Genomic DNA, 22,132 nt, shown 5'->3' with positions numbered 1-22,132 from the left:
AAGTTGTTTGAAGTCTATAATGTATCCTTTTTTGTTTTTTTATTTGAATGTTGTTATGTGCCCGATAGTCTGATATGTATATGGAGGGTTGCATCATGCTTGTTCGGAAAGTGATCACTCATTCCACTTGTGAGCTCGATTAATCAATTAAAAACTCTCTCCCTTCTCCTTGTAAATTCGATAAAGCATCTTCGTTAATTTCCCTCATAATATCAGCAGCATTCAGGGGAGCCATTTGAGAGTGTGATACCTAGTGGGTTTAGTATGCCTCTTACCAAAATGGCTGGTGTATTACAGTTTTTCATCGAGGGGGTGGATTGAAGCGATATTAATCGAGTCGATTTGATTTGTTCTTATCTCTCGATAACGCAAGAGAGAACTTATGATTTCATGGACGGAGAGGGATTTGAACCCCCAGTATTCCTATCAATACTTCGGTTTTCAAGACTGACTTTTTTAATCTCCTGTAGCTTGAGATTGCATGAGTGTACTACCATAAATTATTATATTTAATTTAACTCAAATGTCATAGGAATGGGGATGTAGCTCACATGGTAGAGCGCTCGCTTTGCATGCGAGAGGTACGGTGTTCGATACCCCGCATCTCCATTTTAATTTTTACTTTTAATTTACATAGTTTAAAATATATATTTTACAAGCCACCAGATTTTAAATTCGGGGATGTAGCTCACATGGTAGAGCGCTCGCTTTGCATGCGAGAGGTACGGGGTTCGATACCCCGCATCTCCATTTTAATTTTTACTTTTAATTTACATAGTTTAAAATATATATTTTACAAGAAATCCACCGGATTTCAAATTCGGGGATGTAGCTCACATGGTAGAGCGCTCGCTTTGCATTCGAGAGGTACGGGGTTCAATTCCCCGCATCTCCATTTTAATTTTTACTTTTAATTTACATAGTTTAAAATATATATTTTACAAGCCACCGGATTTCAAATTCGGGGATGTAGCTCACATGGTAGAGCGCTCGCTTTGCATGCGAGAGGTACGGGGTTCGATACCCTGCATCTCCATTTTAATTTTTACTTTTAATTTACATAGTTTAAAATATATATTTTACAAGCCACTAAATTTCAAATTCGGGGATGTAGCTCACATGGTAGAGCGCTCGCTTTGCATGCGAGAGGTACGGGGTTCGATACCCCGCATCTCTATTTTAATTTTTACTTTTAATTTACATAGTTTAAATTATATATTTTACAAGCCACCAGATTTCAAATTCGGGGATGTAGCTCACATGGAAGAGCGCTCGCTTTGCATGCGAGAGGTACGGGGTTCGATACCCCGCATCTCCATATTTTTTGTTTATTAAATATATATATGATTGCTATTTTTATTTATGTATTAATATATATATTTTATCAGTTTAACAAATGGATGAAAATCTAAGTAAAAAAGTGAAAGAAATGGCTGTTTCCGGCTTCTAGTTTCCAGTGTTTTTGATCGTCTTCTCTAAGCTCTCCGGCGCTGTTCATGCGAACCTGGAAGACCATCGATTTCGCTGAAATTGAATTTTCCTTTTAAACGGAGCTCAATCTGCTCATCCATACACGATTGGAGCAACATAGAGAATGAAGTTATGGAGAATCTTGTAGCCTGGTTAGAACTTCCTGTCTTCTTTCCCCTCTCTTACCTTACCAGTTACCTTACCATTACGGATTATTTGCTAACTGTGTTTCAGTGTTTGTATGCTTAGGCATGGATTTCTTCAGAGGGGTAGTTGAATATGTTGGATCAATCTTCTCAGAAACGAGCTCAATTCACGAGTCTCCGCAGAATCCTAGCCGTGAAGGTGCTTCAACCATGGATGGCGTAAATGGAGTTCCTGTTTTGAACGAGCGCTATGCTTCCAAGCTCAAAGGGTACTTCGATTTGGCAAAGGAGGAGATCGCCAAGGCCGTCAGAGCGGAGGAGTGGGGCATAATCGACGATGCCATCCTGCACTACCAGAACGCTCAGCGAATTCTCACCGAGGCCAGTTCGACCCCTGTGCCTTCGTTTATCAGTTCCAGGTATTCAGAATTCTGCCACTTTGGTGGATAATTGAATCCCAGTTCACCATTTTATCAATTGAGGCGGTAAACTGTTATCTAAAAGGATACGGAAGGAATTCATATCTGAACATTGAGGCATATATTAGTGATAATTGAATCCACTTCACCATTTCAACAATTGAGGCGGTAAACTGTTATTTAAAAGGATACGGGAGGAATTTATATCTGAACTTTGAGACACAGATAAGTGATAATTGATAATTGATTCTCAGTTCACCATTTTTATCAATCGAGGCGGTAAACTGTAAACATGTATATGTCTAAAAGGATATATGGAAAGAATCCATATCGGAACTTTGAGAAATAGATAAGTGGTAACATACGGGCAAAGTTAGAAAATAGTTGGAATTCTAGTTTAAATTATCTTGTTTTGGCTTGCAAATTTTGAGAAACAAATAAGTGGGTACTTTGAAATTTTTTGTCATTTGTTCAACCTTTTACACTAATCTGTTTCACCGCTTGACGGTATGATATTGTCACTATAGAATTTAGTCATCATTTTGTAATGTTTTATCATTTGTTTTACTTTGTACACTAATCTTTTATCTTTTATTATTTTGTAATCCATGTCTCCCTTATTTAATTTTTTTAAACATATTACAAAGATATACCTATAAAGTAATGGAGTACGAGTAGCCAGTCAAAGTTCATAGATTTAGTGCTCCTTCTGCCCTATGTATAATCTACTGTTTCTTTGTTTTCCAACAGCGAACAAGAGAAGGTGAAATCTCATAGACAAAAGATATCAAGGTGGCAGAGTCAAGTTTCTGAGAGATTACAAGCTCTAAATATGCGAGCAGGTTCAGTTCTTGTACTCTAATGACAATAAATTTCACCATGATGATCTTGGTTGTCGGGGATATTTAATGACTTATAATCTTTCTCTCATTTTGCTGTCTTCTAAATTCAGGTGTTACATCCACAAACAAGGTACGGTTTCATCCTTTTGAAGTGTAATTGTTCCATGTAAGATTCTATTATCTTACCTTAGTTAAAAACATAGCTATTCCTCCTCCTCCTGGTGACCGGTGTGAGTTTGCTTGAATATATCATAAACCCTAAACTTCAATGACTTGAAATTCAAATATGAAAGAACGAGAATGCAAAATTTTCTGCAATCTTGTAAACTAGGTGTGTTAGGACTATTAATCAACGTAAGTAATATGGAGTTGGAAAAGTAGACTCTACACCCTACTGTCATTGACTCATTTGGCTGCATGCTTGGATATCTTATGAAGAAAAAGTATTTTTCTTTATTTGTTTTCAAATTTGAGATATGGTGCAGTTAGATTAACAATATGATTTCATATTCTAGTTACTTCTTATTTTATTAAATTTTATTTCAGTTCTCCTTGAATCATGTTCAAAGAACTGGAATCGCTTCAACAATGTCAAATGCAAAAAAACCAGTGTTAAGGAGCTCTTCTTATAGTGGTGCAAGTAATTCAATAACGAGAAGTCAACCAGCTAATGTTGGAACTTCAAAATCTGTGCAACAAGTTCCTGATGGATATGATCCAAAATTGGTTGAAATGATAAATACTGCTATAGTGGATCAAAGTCCTTCTGTAAAATGGGATGATATTGGTAGTGCATCTTTCCTCTTGAACTTCTCATTTAATTTATTTTATTTCATTACTTTTTCTTTTGTACTCATATTCCCAAAATTGGACACTGATTGGTCTGGTTCAATTGTAGCCGGACTTCAGAAGGCAAAGCAAGCTTTATTGGAGATGGTTATTTTGCCTACAAAGAGAAGAGACTTATTCACTGGTCTCCGAAAGCCAGCTAGAGGTAGTGCTTTTAGAAACTGCCAACATATTCAAGATTGAAATAAAGTGCCATACCATAGTATCTTACACAAAATGGGTGCTGTGTCAAGGTATCATGGGCCTGGACATCATACGTTACTGCAAGTTGTGGTTTATGTTGAAACAATAAGGATGATTACATTTGATTTGAATGCTTTGGAGGGTAATTCAAACAAAAAATTCAATCTGATTAATGGGTTGCAAGATAAGGTACAGCAAATCAGGAGCGCTCAAATAATAGTCAGCACCTACTCAATCTTCAGTCTGATTCACTTGATTTTCTTGGTCTTTTCTAACATCTCAATTTCTCTGAGAATCGTGTTGCAATTGTAGTCTCAAAGCTGCTATGCCTCATCATTTTCCTCCCCTTATTAGTTGGATTTGTGAATTTCTAGCTAGTTATGCTTCATATAATAATCCCCTTGATCTTCAATATTATCAAATATGTAGTTTTTTTAACTTATATGTATGGAGGCTTCCTATGAAGAGGCCTTTTATTTGCTTCATATAATAATCACCTTGTTTATTTATTTATTTATTTTTTTGATAAGAAACAAACACCTTGTTTATTAAATTAACATTTATTGCTCCAAGTAGTCAACTGTCACTGCAAGTACCATGATATCAGCCCAATCTTAAGTTTTAAGCATATTCATTTCAATATTCTGCACATATACTTTTATCTTCTAAAAAGCATGTCAATTACCATCTTTTCTTATCGATTTCACCCTTCTTTTAGAGTTTACAATGTTTTAGAGCCAAGCTTCTGGAATTTTTTGGGACTTTAACCTCATTAATCATTTTTGTGGATCCAACATTGTCACATATTTTTCTCAGGTCTTCTCCTCTTTGGTCCACCCGGTAATGGAAAGACTATGCTTGCTAAAGCTGTAGCCTCAGAATCAGAAGCCACTTTTTTTAACGTTTCTGCTGCATCCTTAACATCAAAATGGGTGTGTCTCAACTCCATTTTCAAGAATTATATTCTCCTTGTGAAATCCCGTGTATTTCCCTCCAGTTACTATCCTTGCAAACTCTAATAAGTTGTATTTGATCTAAGTTAGGGGAAAGTGAAAAGCTTGTACGGACTCTCTTCATGGTTGCTAAGTCCAGGCAGCCCTCCGTAATTTTCATGGATGAAGTATGTCTCGTGTTCTTACCAAGCCATTATTTTAAGGATGATTTAGAAGTACACTATTTTTGTATGCTTAATTCTTCTGTTTTGTTTTGTTTTGGTTGCAATGTAGTTTCTGTTTATTTGACGTAAAAGTAGATAAATCACGGCAGGCTTTTAAAAGGTAGTTATTTTTTGTATTCTTAGCTAGGATCTTGGACAACAATAGAACTTTTGGATGCAGAAAATAGTTTTCCTCTTTTCCTGCATTGCTTAGTTGCTGACTGCCATTGTAACCAGAGAACTTGAAATTTGAGGGCCCTTCTGATTTATGCTCCTATTAAATGAGCTATTATATTTATATACGTTTTGTTATTACCTTTAGGATAGGTCGATGACATCTTGGACAGATTCCATTCTTGTTAATTACTATTTTAAAATTTAGTAGAATTGTCTAATCCTCTAGAATTTACCTTGGTTCAAATTAGAATCTCCTATATCACCTTCTCAAACAAAAGAAATAGGTGACCTACAAAAAATAGTTAGTTTTTCAAAATCTTATCTGTTCAATATAGTTTCTGGACTTGATGTTCAATATATAAATCATTAGAAAGGAAACAATTTTCGGACAAAATACTGTTAACTGAAGGTACCTAGCAAAGGTGCAAGTCCTATTATCAAAGCAAAGAAAGCTTGGATCCAAAACTGGAGACTGGGTCTTCATTGGTTATGCTATTAATAGTCCTATCATACAGCCTCTTAGTCAAATAGATACTTCATATTTAATAATATTAACATAAAGCCTCCCAAGGGCAGTTCAGTTGGCAAGGGTTTTGGGTCTCTTGGTGCGTAGGGATCTCAAGTTTGAACCTTTTGATGAGCTTAATACCAAAAACCTTGATGTCTTCCAGGTCCGGGATTTGGGACGGGTGCGGGTGCCCCTGGGTATGGGGGAGCAAGATTCTGACTCCCGGTTATCAAACCAAAAAATATTAGCATAAAATCAATAAATGCTTAGCATATCCTCTACTGATGTTTTTGGATGTTGAGCAATCAATGGTTTGTTTCACAAGTTATTTGCTGTGTGCAACATAATTGATGACATTCTGTTTTTCTTTCTAATTTGACTGTACAGATTGATAGTGTCATGTCAACAAGGCACGCCAATGAAAATGAAGCAAGCAGGAGGCTGAAGTCAGAGTTTCTAGTACAGTTTGATGGAGTAACATCCAATTCTACTACTGATCTCGTAATTGTTATTGGTAAGCTTTGGTATTGCTACATTCTGTTCTGTTCCTTTGGCAATTCTTTGGTGTCCATGGAAGGAGAGGGATAACCTAATTGTTTAAAGCAGAAAGCAGTGGTTGCAATTTAGACAGAATTCTTTTTTTTCTAGCATCTCCATGTGTCTCTTTGACTAAGGCGTTTTGATTTTTTTTGTTCTCTTTCTTTTTCATGATTACCGAAGGTTAAACACTTTCTTGTCTTTTGCAGTCCTTTTTGGTTTTTCTTTTTCGAGAACTTTTATCCTGTGACTCTCTATATTCTCTTTTCTTAATTCTTCTTATTAGTATGCTCTCATTTTTTTATTTTAAAACTGGCAAGCATGCCTTTAAACTTTTAAGCATAGACATTTGAGATTTCCTCGCATACCTACATTTATGTCCCATGTTCCTTTGATATGCTGTCAACATTTATTGAACAGCCATATTTCAGTATCCCTTACCCTCTTTTTTGAGGGGAAAAAAATAGAATTGTTACAACAAATAGATTCGTATGCTAATTCAGGATGATGCAGAGAAAAACAAATAAACTCTCACACCTGGAATGCACATTTTTATACATTAATTTGAAACAAAGCGTTACTATTGACTTTTAAACTTTTGGATTTCCAAGCTTGGTCCAGACGCCACGATTCAAATCTGTAGAGGTTATGTATTTCCTATGGTCAATAACCTGCAGTAGTTACTTGCTTGTTTGAGAACTCAAAACATATAACATTATTTACCAGTAACCAGTTTAGGATTTATGATATGATCCACTAAACACTGTGGAGGTTGATGTAATAATATTTATTAACACTTGCATAATATTCCCCAGTCTTCATATTCATTTTTTCCTTTTATTTCCTATTTATCATTTGTATTTTTTCATCTGTATGTCCTTTTATATATTCATAGCCATTGTAACTTCCACATATATGAAATGAACTTTTATGTGCCTTCAGTCTGAGAAAATCTCCTTTTATATGAGAAATGATAGATTGCAACAATCTGAGAGAAGCATGTGCTTTCTTCCTTTGTCATCATGAATACATGAGCTAGTTGAAATCCATATGAACTTTTAGATTGTATTTTGATACGAGCTAAGTGGCTGGTATAAGCATGTTAGTTATGCTTTATGCTAAGTTGTGTTTCATGTTTCTCTCTTTTCCTTCGGAAATACAAAGTTTTATGCTTTCATGCAGGTGCTACCAATAAGCCACAAGAACTGGATGATGCAGTTCTCAGGAGATTGGTACATAATATGGAATTTATTTTATATATTCTGATTTGACCTCTTGCACCCTTCCATAAGTATCTTCGTTTCAAAATGAAAAGGGGAAAAAGAATTAAAAATGTTAAGTTTCGAGTAATATGGTATCCTGTGGTTGTCTATAGTCTTAATTCAGTTTGTGCCAATTGGAGACTGTTTTGGTAACTTCTTTGGCTTTTTGAGTGTCTAATTTGTATATTTCATTGTTTCAATGACATAACTCTTAGTTCCCGGTCTTTTAATAGAAAAGAGAAGTTATATGGCATTCTGGATATTGATCTTTTATGTCGTGCAAGTTGATCCAGTAGGAAATACTTGGGGTGATATGAATGCTTCCAAAGTAAATGGCCCGCCTTTTGACTTTAGCCATATGAAGCATTCTATGGAGTACTTCTCCTTATGTAGCAATTGTAACTACTTCATGTGTAAACTTTTAGGTGCCACTTTCATTTGTTATTTTGCCAAGAGATTTTTTACCATCCCCAAGTGCGTATCCATTTTTCTAATAAGCTGCCCCAAAGTTGGGATTAATGGTCAAAATGCCTTTGAAATCAAGGTTTTGAGATCACAGATGGGTTACGTAACTATTTAAGTTAATGGATCATAATATAGTTCGTACTCGATTTCAAATACTGAATAGATGGAACGGTTCGAGTTTAGTTCTACAGAAATCATTATTATACACTGCTTGAAGCACCCATTTGAAGATGAGCATAAAAAATGTCAATATGGAAATGCTCTCTCTCTTTCTCTCTCACACACACTCATGATATCTGCATAGTGTGGTGTGTGAAACATTGTTGAGATACATTAGCCAGATGTTCCTTTCTGTAATTTACTTCACTAAAAGCTTTCTATGTATTTTTAGATCTGAACTGATTTGTCATTCAAATGGCCCCCCCCCCCCCCCCCCCAAAAAAAAAAACAGGTGAAGAGAATTTACATTCCATTGCCAGATGAAAATGGTAGAAGACTTCTTCTCAAGCACAAACTCAAGGGACAGTCATTTTCTCTACCAAGTAAGAATGAGGTTTTAGAAGTTTCAGCAAGATATTTCCTCAAATATTTATAACGTTACCGTAAATATTTGATATTCTCTAAGCATAGGGTGTATATATCATACTAAAAGAAAATTATTTGATTCCATTATTATTATGAGCTCTCAAAAAGTAGAATAAATATTGGACCTATTAACCATCATGAGTTGGCAAAGTGGTTGAAGGAGAAGTTGTAAACTTATATGTAAAGTTTATGAGTTCAATTATGGTAGTGGCTTATGTAAAATATTAAATATTCTACAGTTTCAACCCTTTATTGTTAGGTAGGGTGATTATTCTTTGGGATTGGTAGATTTGCATGTAAGCCAATGGCTATGACTTTGGACTTTAAATAATTCCCCTCTCCGTCCAGTCACCAGTACCATTAGCCCCATCCTAGTTAAGTCTTCCATTGTTGTCCTTTATATTCACCCAATTTCAGCCTTTCATTGTAGTTGATGCTTCTGAGGTCTGATTGATTAATTTAGTATGCTGGTTAGAATCGTGTGTCCTGTTTCTTGTACTAACAAAAAAAAAATATATATATATATATACCTGTTCTGATCAGTTGCATATATCACATTGTACTAAATGCTTTCATTTGCTAATGGAATGCGGTGGAACATTGTTCTTGTGCTATGTGATTTGTATCCTTTCAGTCGAACCATTATATCTTTTTGCTACTTTATTGTAATTAACGTAAATGCCTAATTCTCCTTGACAGGTAGAGATCTAGAAAGACTAGTTATACAGACCGAAGGTACTATTTATTTTTCTTGTTTTCTTGTTCCATAAATTTTTTAATTTTTCCATGCTTCACCAATCGAAAAATTTGCATCAATTCAAGAACAACATGGACATGTATGAGCTAGACAACCCTGTGCCTCTGATGATCTTTACACTATCCTATTTTTGCATATGGAAGACTTCCACAGCTATTTACTTTTCAATAAGAAACTAAACTTCTATTAATAAGAATAAAAAAGCATAAGTTGGAAGTTAGAACTAGAAGGGCCATGCTGAAAAAGGGGAACAAAACGAAAGGGAACATTTATTCCCAGTTTATATCTGATGGGCTTTACCAGGAAAAAAAAAGGAAGAAAAAGAATAAAAAGGAACATTTCCAAGCAGGAACTCTAGTGGTTAGTTTAGTGATCAAGAGCATAGTTACATGGGAATGCCTTGAAAAAAGATAGAAAAAAGAAGCCTCACTCCTGGCCTTCTCCATAATAGACAAAAACCTGAGAACTTTAGCAACAACTCGAAGTTTGAGCTGAAAAAGCTTATGGTATTATTTTCATGTGCAGGATACTCTGGAAGTGATCTACAAGCCTTGTGCGAGGAAGCTGCAATGATGCCAATTAGAGAGCTAGGTGGGAACATCCTCACAGTAAATGCAAATCAGGTGATTCATATAAAAACTGTTCGCATACTTTTTTAAACTCTGTTCACTGATTCTATTCTCTCTGTTTCACTAAACATTGGAGTGAAGTAGCATTTATCTTTTGTCGATTCATATCATATCTCATGTAATTCTTTTCAGAATAAAGCTCATTGATCAATAATAGTTTTACTTGTGTTGATTAAACCTATATTATTATATTTTTGTCAAACTCTATATAGTTCATCTGGATTTTAAAAATGCTCACTTCCCCCGTTCTTCTGAATTTTTAGAAGCATGTCTTTGCACTTCAAGTCAGTTCTCAAATTATGTATGTAGAGGTCATTCTGTATGGACTTCATCCCTCGTATGCTTTTTTCCATTCTGATACTATATTTCCCTGAAGTAACAAAGAGAAATGGGTGTTCATCCTATAAGCTGACGACAGTTCTAGAAGAATAATTTACCATTATAAGAACTCTCTAAAGTTGATTTGGTAATCCCATACCCCTTATGTTAGAAGACAGAAAATTGGGACGAAGGAATTAGTTAGTTAGAAGCGGCATGGGGTGTGCATAATTTATTTACGTAGGTGAAGTATAGTGGAAAAACGGGTATTATGTGTCTTGTAGAAACTTTTTGGGACTGACTGAGCCTCTGAAAACTGCCTGTGACTTGTCTCTTTTCCTCTCATTTTGTGCTATTCTGGATTAGTAAAGTCTGACTATCGCGCCATCGTATCATAACCGTACCCAGTACGGGGTAATCTCGTGCAAACATTGAAATTTTACATTTTTTTTTTTGGTGTACCAGATAAGGGCATTGAAGTATGCAGATTTCCAGGAGGCAATGAAAGTGATACGACCCAGTTTAAACAAAAGCAGGTGGGAGGAGCTTGAACAATGGAACCAGAGTTTTGGATCCCACTAGATTATATATGCACAAATTCTCGAACCCCTTCGCTATGCCATATATTATATTTGTACAGTCAACCTGGAAAAAAAGTACTTTTAAATAGTTCGATTCTCTGTTTTCTTCTTTGAGATGGCCTAATCTTAATGTGGGAAAATAATTTGTAACTGAGGAAAAAAAAAAGGAAAAATAATGAAATTATCATCTTTTCTGTTCGACATGTGAAAGCAAACAAATGTTATTTCTCTCTCTTTTTTTCCCTCCGGACAAAGTGATTTTACTATTTAATTTGTAGTTTTATTTAATTGAGTGAAAGAATTGATCTTTTTTTATCAACAAGACTCGATTTTTTAATCCAAAAAAATATATTTTGGACCATTAAAAGATTTGTAAAAACTTGAGAGAAATTTCACATTAGGTATGTTAAAAGAACTCTCCACAACTCCTTTTGTTGTTGTTTTTTTCCAAATATAACATTTAAGTCCAGGGACTGTCATGGGAATCTCAAATTCTCTTGAGATGGTCATCTAGATGTCTGTGTTGGAATGTTGGATTTTCGGATATCTTATGATGCCGGTAAGGGAGCAATTTTAGATGCCCTCCTGTAACATGTTGTTCTATAATATTTTTTCATCAATAATATTTATTTCTCATTTATTTTATTTTATTTTAAAAATAAATGTATGCACTAATTCATTGATAAATGTCTAAATATAATTTTATTTATATACTACATTTAGATATAAAATAAGCATTAGTCAATGTTATAATATATTAATTTGTTTTTAATTCAAATCTATGTGCAATCTTTTGTTTATTTAATTCTTACCATAGTCACCAAACATAAACTAAAATTGACATAAAAATATAATATTAAATTAATAAAAGTACAATTTTTATATGAATTCAAATAATATTAAATTTAACATATAAATTATATGATGACCGGTAATGGCATTTTTGGAACATTACATAAATTTATTCCTAGATATTCTTATAATTTTCCTACAAAACAAACGTGTTATTTGAAATTTCGGATATCTAAAATTTCGGATTCCACGCATCTGTAAACGTTAAATAGTTTATGTCATATATATTTTTTTTAGTACAATACGTGACGTCGTAGGATTGCAATGCTATATTTAAAAAAAATATTTATTTTATATTATTCATGTGAACACAATAAAATTTGAACATTTTACAAATCTTCGAGTTCTCCTACCGTACTTCGATTCTCGTGTCGAGATAACTCCAATCTAAAAAAACCAAGTTTCGCATTGACAAGAATGAACAAATGAAACGATGACGACAAATTGTTCGATTAAGAAATGAAAATTATTAAAGTCAAATGATCGCTCACTCTCAAAGTCGTTGATCTTCTGAATCCGTCTTCTTCTTCGGCCATGGCGATTCTTAATTTCAATCTCTCAACAACATTTTCTCCCGTTTCTAGCAGCAAAATCCACTACCTTCACCCGTAAACTTCGATCGAACAACGAATCCATTATCCAAATATATGATTATGATTTAGGCATGGAAGTGAATATCATCAACATCTTCTTCACCGTCGTCTCCTTCATATTATTCACAAGCTTCCTCTTCTTCTTGATCGTCCTCCTCCGAACGCTCGCCGGAAAGTCCATAACGAACTCGGAGTACGCGCCGGTGTACGGCAGCGTGTACGGGCAGGCTTTGTACTTGAAGAAGCTGTTCGATCACCTGACGGAGGTGGCGAAGAAGCACGGCACATTCCGGCTGGTTGCGGCGGCGTACAGCGAAATATACACGATCGATCCGAGGAACATCGAGCACATATTGAAGACGAAATTCGACAAGTATTCAAAAGGAAGCAACAATCAAGCGGTGGTTGGGGATCTGTTTGGAGAGGGAATATTTGCAGTGGATGGAGAGAAGTGGAAGCAGCAGAGGAAGCTGGCTAGCTATGAATTCTCCACCAGGATTCTTAGGGATTTTAGCTGCTCAGTTTTCAGGAGAAACGCTGCTAAACTCGTTGGAGTTGTTTCCCAATTTGCCGCCATGGGTCGGCCCTTTGATATCCAGGTCAGCCAATTCCACCAAAAAAAAAAAATATATATATATATATATACACACACTTTTTTATATACATCAGGAAGTATGATGCAGGGAATATAATTTAGCAGTAATTTGATATCATTTTCCTTTAGATTGGAGGCTTAAACCACCATGCCTCGATAATATAATTCATCTGATATATAATACTAGATTTAAAATTAAAATAAAAAGCATAAATTACAAATTTATACCATTGAGACTAACAAAAAAAATATATACTTTGGTGACATTTTAGAAAAAAACAAAAAGGTAATAATATTTGGATTAAATACATATTTATTTTGTCATTGAGTATAGTTACTAAAAATTTGAAAGCTATTAATTTTTTTTAACAAAAAGATATCTTTAATCTTTGTCCTTCTGCATGTTTCTCCGAAAGTAGTTATTATGGATTTAATCAGTGTAACTTACATGTTTGATTTATAGTAATGTTTACTTAATTATTGTTTTTAATATAATATGTATCTAAGATTTTTTGGTTTCATGTTCTTATTATTCTTTTTAATTTTGTGTTTAATAGATCGTTGAAAATGTGACCGAAATTCTACGTTGATTGTATAAGGAAAATATTCAGTACAATATCATAACATTGTAATAATATGTGGGAGTTTATTGTCAATAACAAGTGATATCAAAATCCTATCATGTTGGTAAAATCCTCGGAATGCTGTTGTGAGTGACTAAATAGAGACATTCATATAAGTTCATAGACATATTTTAAAGCTTTTTAAAATTTACGAGAACATGAGTGAGGTTGCTAGTCTATCAACAATATATTAGTAACTTGCATTGTAGGTTTAAATCTCCCTCCATCTTTTGTTGTACTTACAAAAGACAAATAAGAGGAATATTGAACTTTCAACTTTAATGAATATAATAGTTGATGGGCGTCTTATTACGAAGTCTACATCAAACATCAAATTTCACAGGGGAGGGGTAAAAGTTTGTATCTAATATTATATTATGATATTTTATTTTTAAAAATTTAAATTATAAATATATAATTTTTTTTAGTACAATATGTAGGTGAAGATCGAATTAACCCCTCGATTGGAAATATATATCAATTGTCATTGAATCATGTTAGTTTTGACAATTTATATTATAAAATTAAGTATTAGAGCTCTGTTTTGCTTTTTTTATTCCCTAAAAATAGGATGGCATCACTCCTCGTAATGATGAAATAATATTTTTGTTTATATTCGTTAACAAATAGAAAATGAAAAAAAACATAAAAATAGAATTATATTACTTTATTTTTGTTTATATTTGTGACCCATAGAAAATGAAATTTTTTTTGTTATTTTTAAAATTTATATATATTATAAAATAACAAATTTAAATAGTTCTCATTCTTAGATTTCGCACCATCTTCAAATATATAAAAACCAGGAAACTTCAATTTAAAATGCCTCTTGCTTGCTACTTGTCAGGATTTGCTAATGCGGAGCGCTTTGGACTCCATTTTCAAAGTTGGATTCGGCGTGGAATTGAATTGCTTGGAGGAATCGAGCAAAGAAGGGATCGGATTCATGAAAGCCTTTGATGATTCTAGTGCTCAGATTTTTTGGCGCTATATCGATCCCCTCTGGAAATTGAAAAGATTTCTCAACATCGGTTCCGAAGGTTCGTTGAGGAACAACATCAAAACCATCGATGCTTTTGTGCACCAGTTGATCAGAGACAAGAGGAAATTGCTTCAGCAACCTAATCTCGTAAGCTTCATTCTTCACTGTCAATGTCTGTAAACATTATATTCTGTAACTTTATAGTGATCTTTTTGTTTTTTGTCAATGAAGTGATTGCGCAGTCCTTTATCTCTACTTGATTTTACTATTCTTATTAGAATAAAAGAGATTAGTTCTTTTGTCGAAAGATTGGATATGGATTTGTTGCGGTTAAATTTACTACTCGTTAGGTTCGAATTATGGTGATTTGATATATCATATGAGTTTTGTGATATGAATTTTAGGATCAGTAAATTTTACCCTGAAAGTAGTCCAGCTACGAGCAACTTGTCTCAAATACTCATAGTTTCAACGATAAACAACAAGTGTTTTTTATGATAAATGTTGTATTGTCAAACGATTATTTTGTAAAATTTATATGATACGTGGAAGGTGAAGAGACCACATACCCATAATCTTTTCATTCAACATTTTCTTAGTTGAATTTATATGTTGGTGGAGAAGAATGAATTGAAACAACCAATTAATTCAAAAGCCAAGTTGTGCTGACAAGTAGTTTAACTTTGGTTTTAAAACTACTCAAAGAAACAGAAACAAAGCACGTAGCTTATTTATTTTAACTTTTTGATTTTGTTAATTTTGTTGAATTTATCTGGCACTTGAAGAAGAATGACAAAGAGGACATACTTTGGAGGTTTCTGATGGAAAGTGAGAAGGATCCAACAAGAATGAATGATCAATATCTAAGAGATATAGTCCTCAATTTCATGTTGGCTGGCAAAGATTCAAGTGGAGGAACTCTGTCCTGGTTCTTCTACATGCTATGCAAGAACCCTTTAATACAGGAAAAAATTGCAGAGGAAGTGAAGCAAGTTGTTGGAATTGAAGGGGAAGAAGCTGACATAAATTTGTTCATAGAAAACTTAACTGATTCAGCTCTGGACAAAATGCATTATCTTCATGCAGCATTGACAGAGACTCTGAGGCTCTATCCTCCAGTCCCTGTGGTAAGTTTTCACAAAACTGACATTCTGGCTATGAATATGAGATTGGATGAAATTACTTTAAACTGTAGATTAAGTGTTATAAAGCAAGTTTAGGGACTGCTCAATTGATTTCTCAATGAATACTTGCAGATCATACCCGTATAGTTTGTGAACTTTGTGGAACCTGTAAGCCATGCCCTTCTGTTAATTAGGATCTTTAGTTTTTTATAGGATTCACTTTTCATTGATAACATCATAGAAGAACAAGTACATATCTAGGGATAAATTTGAGAGTTCGTGTACTCCTTAATATAGTAGTCCATTGATTTCATGGTAGAATTGTGTCCACATGACCCAAGTTGAATAGGAGCGTGTTGATTTCTTTTAAGATAGCGGTATAATTTAATGAATTGTATGATCATCATATGGACGTTTTAAACCATATTTGAAATATGATTATGTGGTTTGCATATTTCACAAAAGGCTAATTATATGGTTAGTTCGTAACATTTGTGTGATTTCTCAATTTAGTCCTTGATACTTCACATTTTTCAATTATACCTTCATTGTTGGTGAATGTTAAAATTAACTTATAATAAGCTTACTCAAGATGATACTTAGTGACTTGACTATAATGTAAAGAAGAAATCAGGTCATCCAAAAAACAAAAAGTCAAAATTCTCATACAACTTTGAAATTTAGGGAAAAGTTAGAAACTTTTTTTTCTCTTAGATGACCTAATTTATCTTCCAAATTTCTTCGAACTCACTGAGTATCTTGTCATGCAAGCTTTCATCAACCAATTTTAATATCTACCCACGAAAATGGTACAATTGAAAAATATTAAAATATCAGCCATTAGGAACTGAATTGAAAAAACAACTAAACGTTTAGAGGCTAAAACACATATTTAGCGTTTGTAATTGTTCTTAAATTTATTGTTATCAAAGAAGCACCTAAACAAAAATTAGTGTTAAATTGTGAAGGATGGAAGGACAGCAGAAATAGATGACATTCTTCCTGATGGCTATAAACTAAGAAAAGGGGATGGAGTATACTACCTGGCCTATTCCATGGGAAGGATGCCCTGCCTCTGGGGAGAAGATGCTGAAGATTTTAAACCTGAAAGATGGCTTGAAAATGGAACTTTTCGGCCCGAATCGCCATTCAAATTCATCGCATTTCATGTCAGTATTGATTTTGTTTCAATCATATTATGATCATGATGAAACTTTTTACATGTTTTTACCGAGTTTCTTGATTTCAGGCGGGTCCTCGAATGTGTTTGGGAAAGGAATTTGCTTATAGACAAATGAAGATAGTGTCTGCTTCTCTGCTTCAATTTTTTAGATTCAAATTAGGTGATGCAACGAGGAATGTGACTTATAGGATCATGCTTACCCTTCACATTGATGGAGGTCTCCCTCTTCTTGCACTTCCCAGAAAGACCAAATTTGCCTAATGTTTGTTCTAGTGTTAGAATAATATGATATCATGTAAAAAGATAGTCTTCTTTTTTCTTTTTTTCTTTATTTCAATAATCGCCCGTGGGTTTCAAACCGTCAACCTTTAAGATGGTAACATGTATTTTATCCACTTGTTCAAATGGCAAAAATATTAGTCTTGTAATTGAGATTTACTTGTATATATGTATATGATTTGCCATAGACTGTCGTAGCAATTAAACTAGTTAAATTAAACTCTCTTCAATGGCCTTTTCGATTTAAATACTATTTTAATCCTCTGATTTTAATCTGTATACTTCTACTTTTCGTTAATTTTAGTCATTCTACTTTTAAAATGTCTATTTTGATATTTATCCTTTAAAAAGTGACATATTTGGTCTCTATTTGCAAAATTTTAATACAAATTTTTATACACAATAAATATTATTCAATACAAATTTATTGCTGCATTTTAATAGATTTAATAATTTAAATGCCATGCTAAAATTTTTATAGCAAGTGATGAGATAAAAATGAAAATGTCGAGACTAAAATGATCAATTTTAGAAAATACAACTGTATGTATAATAGGGATAGAGGATTCAAACTTATAGTCTTTTGATCAAAAATTTTATTGGTACTAATTATCGTGGAGCTAAGTTCTGAGTCAGTTGTTGAAAATTGAAATTTATTAGAAAAGTTGACTCCGATCGGATAGGGAAATAAATAAAACAATACAAAATAATAATAAATGACGGAAATGGTCAATGAAACGGTGCGTTTAGGATTCGACATGATTCAAGAAATTCAAATTCGTTCCGTTCGAATTTCCATCCAACGTCCCCAATTCCCTCGCTATCCTCCGCAGTCCACCCCCACATTTCTCGCTATCGGAGTTCTCCGGCGGCGAACCGATGAAATCTCAGGCGAAGGACGACAATGAAACTCCTATGCGGCAATGGTCCTTGCAAGATTTCGACGTAGGAAAGCCCCTCGGCAAAGGAAAGTTCGGCAGAGTCTATCTAGCAAGAGAAGTCAAGGTTCGTTTTCCTTCCGTTTCATTTTATGTTTGATTCTTATTGAAATATTCTACAATTTTGCATCACGCCGGATTCTTAGACCTCAGGTTCTTTGTTTTTGTATGATTCGTTTTTTGTTTGAGTGTATTTTGTTTTTGTCTACTCAATAGCTTCTAAATCTGAAAGGAATTTCGTCATTTTGAGGTTGCATGTGAATTATCCGATGGATAGATTTGTTATGAATTCGTACTTTCTCTTCTTCTTTCCCGTAAATAAAGCAGAGAGTACTAAGTCTCCTTTTCTGGAAATTATCGTAGCTACATAATGCCATCACTTTCTCAATGACCGAACGGAGTGATTCAAATTAATATTTCTTTGTATCGAATAGCGATCGTACGATTTCTCATATATACGCAACTTATAGTATTTCCAGTCCATTTTTCATTGAAATTGAGCACGAAAATCCTTTGCATTTCTCTGATTCCGATCATAAGATTGTACATCTGGATTTTGGTTTCACCTTAGGAGCTTCAATTTAATTTTTCAGAGCAAGTATATAGTGGCACTGAAGGTGATTTTCAAGGAGCAGATGGAGAAGTACAGGATTCATCATCAATTAAGGAGAGAGATGGAGATACAGACCAGTCTTCGGCACCCGAACATCCTGCGTCTCTATGGATGGTTTCATGATGCTGAACGGATTTTCTTGATATTGGAATACGCTCACCGCGGTGAGCTTTATAGGGAGCTTAGGAAAAGTGGTCATCTCAGCGAGAAGCAAGCTGCCACTGTAATTTTTCTCTCTCTATCCTTATGAATTTATATATTTTTCTCTCTATCCTTATGAATTTATTTACTTTGGACTGAAGATAACGAAGAAGTAAAGGATACAATAATATTGAGCCAGAAACAAAACTGTAGGAACTCATCTCATGAACTTCAGAATTTTCCATATTCTACTTTTCACTTTATAACTTCATATTGGACTGAGATACAGGAAACGATAATCTTGCCATTTAAATTTAGCCCTTATATATCGCTATCTAAAGGTTCTTTTATGTTGGTTTCTTGTGAATTTCAGTACATTTTAAGCCTCACCCAAGCATTGGCATACTGCCATGAGAAGCATGTGATTCACAGGGACATTAAGCCAGAAAATTTGCTTCTTGATCATGAGGTATATATTTTCCTCTTTTTGTTATTCAGCAGCTTAGAAAATGTCGGCGTTTAATTTCGTAATACCTTAGTGTTGATGGGATTAATTCTCATATTCGTTCTGGTAAATCAATGAGAAGCTCAGCCTTTCAGCCAACGGCCATCTCTCCTCTGGCTTTGTTGTTAAGCTGATTAGTTAGAGCTATAACTAATTGGTGGAGACTTAACATTGAACCGTAGCTTTTAAACGTGTGTAGCTCTCTTTGTATCCTCTGTAAGTTCGGATCGAAAGGTGTGGGAACTTCTTGATCAGCCCCCATGTCGCCACATGGGATGGACATAGAGACGTAAAAAGGGGATCCTATCAACTTGTTCTGAATTCCTTGAGCAATAAGAACTTTCTCTCTGATTTGAAAGTAGACGTAGAGCTTTGGTTGAACAGCTATAATCTGTTTGTCCATTCTATACTTGATTCTATTGATCTTTAACTCCTTTCTTGAATTTAAAACTGAATGTTTTTGGCAACTCTGCTGGTTTTGGAATAAACTTCCAATTGATTCAACACTTAGTAAACCCGTTCTTTGATCCTTGAAGTAGAACTAGAATTCCACTGCAGTTTGTAGAAGAAACAAGTCTATACTATTTATCTATTTTTCCTTTTGTGTAACCATATTTTATTTGTAGGGCCGATTGAAAATTGCAGATTTTGGATGGTCTGTACAGTCAAGAAGCAAAAGACGTACCATGTGTGGAACCCTGGATTATTTAGCCCCAGAAATGGTGGAGAATAAAGCTCACGATCATGCTGTAGATAACTGGACTCTGGGTATCCTTTGCTATGAGTTCCTTTATGGTGTGCCTCCATTCGAAGCCGAAAGTCAAAGTGACACATTTAAAAGGTTAGAAACATAACTTACGAAACAATTCAACTAGATCCTTATCCTCCACGAAGAGTCGCTACTAATTTGGTCCCTGCACTTTTATTGAAGTAACTGCTTAGTCGCTAAATTTTAGTTTATAACAGTTTAATCTATGCGCTTTCAAATCGGTAACAATTTGGCTCATAAACTTTACTACGTAACAATTTAGTCCTTGTATTTTAAAATTTATACCAATTTAGTCCCTTGTCGAAAAAAATCTCATCAAAATTAAGTGTGATTTTTATCATATAATAATTATCTTTGTAATGTATAAACATATTTAGGCCCTTATCAGTTTATAAGAAAAATTATTAAATCTTAACGAAGATTTTCACAATATAGACTAAATTGTTACAAACTTTAAACTACAAAGGCTAAATTGTTACATACTAAAGTTCAAGGATTAAATTAAAAGTATAGAAGTTAAATCGTTACTTCAACGGGAGTAAAGGACCAATAGTGTTTTTTAACCCACTTTCTTTCTTAGGTTATATATTATAAATAATCGAATCCCACTAATATTTTTAAGTCAATAGAAAGAAGTTCCTACCAGGCTATTTCTTTTTCTTAATTAACGACAACATAATCGAGATACTAAATGGTTGTTCGGGTCAAATGCAGGATAATGAAGGTGGACTTGAATTTTCCCTTGACCCCTCAGGTTTCCCCAGAAGCAAGAGATCTCATTGGCCGGGTTAGTTAAATTGTGACATTTTGTTTGGTTTTTTCTTTTTTTTTTCTTTTCTGTTTTGATAAGTGGGAGTCGGAGCTTTTTGCTCCTAGGAGTACCACGCTCACTCTGGAATTGTGTTTGGTAGTTTTAGGAATAATATGGATTTTTTTTTTTTGATTCTGAATATGTGAAATTTTTACTCAGCTCTTAGTGAAGGATTCCTCTAGAAGACTTTCACTAGAGAAGATAGTGGAGCACCCTTGGATAATCAAGAATGCAGATCCATCTGGTATTTGCAATAGGTAGAAACATCACTTCGTTTTTTAACTAATTGATCTTGATCATGCCTCCTCTCATTTAAATAGAGTTTGATTAAGATCTGTGTAATTTCCCAGTGTTGTAGCATTATTGATGATTTAACCATAATCTCGAAAAAAAAATGTCGCTAGTAGCTTTACTAGTAGTATTATAGGCTCTCATTCCTTGAGGCTATATGTTCTAATTCTCATTCTTTTCGATGTGACTACGTTTGAAATAGTTTTTTAAAATGTGTGTATTCAGGCATCTTGAGAGATCGAATAATCGATGTTAGTCAATGTCACTCGATCCACTCGAAAATAGATTGAGAACAAAATGGCACATTCGTAATGGGATGAAGTGAATGAAGAAAGAAAAAAAAGAAAAGGTGAACGGCATAAAAAAAATTGATTTGTACAGGAAAATGAGTGTTTATTATGTTCCAATCCAAAACAATACATGAAGAAAATTTTTGTAATGAGTAGCCTTTTTAATTTTAAATTAACCATACAACTTTTTTAGTAGTTTAAAATCATGATCAATTTGAATTAATATCACTTTTAATTTTTTTTTCCTAGAAGATTTGAATTAATATCATTTACTCATCCAGATTCTTTTTGATGTAGAATTATATAATTATAAGTTTGGAGATTTAAATCTTAGTAATTATACACCGTTAAATTGTATTCAAATTAAATTAATCAAATTGATTATTCTCGATTTTATACTATAATTATTCTCAAACATTCAAATTAAATTAATCAACCTGATTTTTCTCAATTTTATACTATAATTATTCTCAATTTTATATTATGATTATTCTCACATTAATGGTTAACAAGTATGTTAAATATGAATTTATAGTGCCAACATAAACTTAGTTCAACTGTTTTTCACTAAAAGGTCATGAGTTTGAATCTTCTCTTTCCATTTATTAAACTAAAATATATATGTATATATATATATGTATATATGAATTAGTATTACT

At 33.7% G+C, this 22,132-nt stretch overlaps 3 protein-coding genes and 5 non-coding genes across 10 annotated transcripts; all 8 read left to right on the top strand.

Annotated features, from left to right (window-relative positions):
• The first annotated feature begins 677 nt into the window (after positions 1–677).
• On the top strand, positions 678–750 carry TRNAA-UGC (transfer RNA alanine (anticodon UGC)). The gene has a single exon. It is a non-coding gene; the product is annotated as a tRNA-Ala (tRNA).
• Positions 751–822: 72 nt separating this feature from the next.
• TRNAA-UGC (transfer RNA alanine (anticodon UGC)) lies at positions 823–895 on the top strand. The gene has a single exon. It is a non-coding gene; the product is annotated as a tRNA-Ala (tRNA).
• Positions 896–963: 68 nt separating this feature from the next.
• Positions 964–1,036, top strand: TRNAA-UGC (transfer RNA alanine (anticodon UGC)). The gene has a single exon. It is a non-coding gene; the product is annotated as a tRNA-Ala (tRNA).
• Positions 1,037–1,104: 68 nt separating this feature from the next.
• On the top strand, positions 1,105–1,177 carry TRNAA-UGC (transfer RNA alanine (anticodon UGC)). Its single transcript has one exon. It is a non-coding gene; the product is annotated as a tRNA-Ala (tRNA).
• Positions 1,178–1,245: 68 nt separating this feature from the next.
• On the top strand, positions 1,246–1,318 carry TRNAA-UGC (transfer RNA alanine (anticodon UGC)). Its single transcript has one exon. It is a non-coding gene; the product is annotated as a tRNA-Ala (tRNA).
• A 78-nt stretch (positions 1,319–1,396) lies between these two features.
• Positions 1,397–11,085, top strand: LOC111016034 (AAA-type ATPase family protein). 2 transcript variants are annotated; one of them, XM_022291275.2, is made up of 14 exons: positions 1,397–1,622; positions 1,720–2,035; positions 2,786–2,877; positions 2,988–3,007; positions 3,424–3,664; positions 3,776–3,871; positions 4,726–4,841; positions 4,949–5,029; positions 6,138–6,264; positions 7,470–7,519; positions 8,466–8,556; positions 9,299–9,334; positions 9,882–9,979; positions 10,769–11,085. In XM_022291275.2, the coding sequence occupies exons 2-14, from the start codon at positions 1,722–1,724 to the stop codon at positions 10,883–10,885; spliced, it is 1,479 nt and encodes a 492-aa protein (XP_022146967.1). In that variant the 5' UTR covers positions 1,397–1,622; positions 1,720–1,721; the 3' UTR covers positions 10,886–11,085. The 2 variants fall into 2 exon arrangements, with proteins under 2 accessions (XP_022146967.1, XP_022146968.1); XM_022291276.2 differs by having other exon boundaries at positions 1,705–2,035.
• A 1,049-nt stretch (positions 11,086–12,134) lies between these two features.
• Positions 12,135–17,302, top strand: LOC111015998 (cytochrome P450 704C1-like). Of its 2 annotated transcripts, none has more exons than XM_022291221.2 (5): positions 12,135–12,928; positions 14,395–14,676; positions 15,315–15,656; positions 16,622–16,822; positions 16,903–17,302. In XM_022291221.2, the coding sequence occupies exons 1-5, from the start codon at positions 12,401–12,403 to the stop codon at positions 17,095–17,097; spliced, it is 1,548 nt and encodes a 515-aa protein (XP_022146913.1). In that variant the 5' UTR covers positions 12,135–12,400; the 3' UTR covers positions 17,098–17,302. The 2 variants fall into 2 exon arrangements, with proteins under 2 accessions (XP_022146913.1, XP_022146914.1); XM_022291222.2 differs by having other exon boundaries at positions 12,137–12,928; positions 15,318–15,656.
• Positions 17,303–17,883: 581 nt separating this feature from the next.
• AUR3 (ataurora3) lies at positions 17,884–21,429 on the top strand. The gene is made up of 6 exons (XM_022291360.2): positions 17,884–18,120; positions 18,647–18,889; positions 19,181–19,276; positions 19,939–20,153; positions 20,796–20,868; positions 21,052–21,429. Exons 1-6 carry the CDS (start codon positions 17,995–17,997, stop codon positions 21,151–21,153), a joined length of 855 nt encoding a protein of 284 aa, XP_022147052.1. The 5' UTR covers positions 17,884–17,994; the 3' UTR covers positions 21,154–21,429.
• The last annotated feature ends 703 nt before the right edge of the window (positions 21,430–22,132 follow it).

This window comes from Momordica charantia (assembly GCF_013281855.1).
Source record: "Momordica charantia cultivar OHB3-1 chromosome 5 unlocalized genomic scaffold, Mcharantia_2.0 BLBB01000005.1, whole genome shotgun sequence".
NCBI lineage: Eukaryota > Viridiplantae > Streptophyta > Magnoliopsida > Cucurbitales > Cucurbitaceae > Momordica > Momordica charantia.
This window is presented reverse-complemented; position numbering and strand designations above follow the sequence as displayed.

Excerpts from the sequence above, each read along its gene's own strand:
- AUR3 (XM_022291360.2), top strand. The coding sequence starts at position 17,995 with ATGAAATCTCAGGCGAAGGACGACAATGAAACTCCTATGCGGCAATGG. Across the intron at positions 18,121-18,646 it reads ATCTAGCAAGAGAAGTCAAG|AGCAAGTATATAGTGGCACT; the intron begins GTTCGTTTTCCT and ends TTAATTTTTCAG. Across the intron at positions 18,890-19,180 it reads GCGAGAAGCAAGCTGCCACT|TACATTTTAAGCCTCACCCA; the intron begins GTAATTTTTCTC and ends TGTGAATTTCAG.
- LOC111015998 (XM_022291221.2), top strand. The coding sequence starts at position 12,401 with ATGGAAGTGAATATCATCAACATCTTCTTCACCGTCGTCTCCTTCATA. Across the intron at positions 12,929-14,394 it reads GTCGGCCCTTTGATATCCAG|GATTTGCTAATGCGGAGCGC; the intron begins GTCAGCCAATTC and ends GCTACTTGTCAG. Across the intron at positions 16,823-16,902 it reads TCAAATTCATCGCATTTCAT|GCGGGTCCTCGAATGTGTTT; the intron begins GTCAGTATTGAT and ends TCTTGATTTCAG.
- LOC111016034 (XM_022291275.2), top strand. The coding sequence starts at position 1,722 with ATGGATTTCTTCAGAGGGGTAGTTGAATATGTTGGATCAATCTTCTCA. Across the intron at positions 8,557-9,298 it reads ACAGTCATTTTCTCTACCAA|GTAGAGATCTAGAAAGACTA; the intron begins GTAAGAATGAGG and ends TCTCCTTGACAG. Across the intron at positions 9,980-10,768 it reads TCACAGTAAATGCAAATCAG|ATAAGGGCATTGAAGTATGC; the intron begins GTGATTCATATA and ends TTGGTGTACCAG.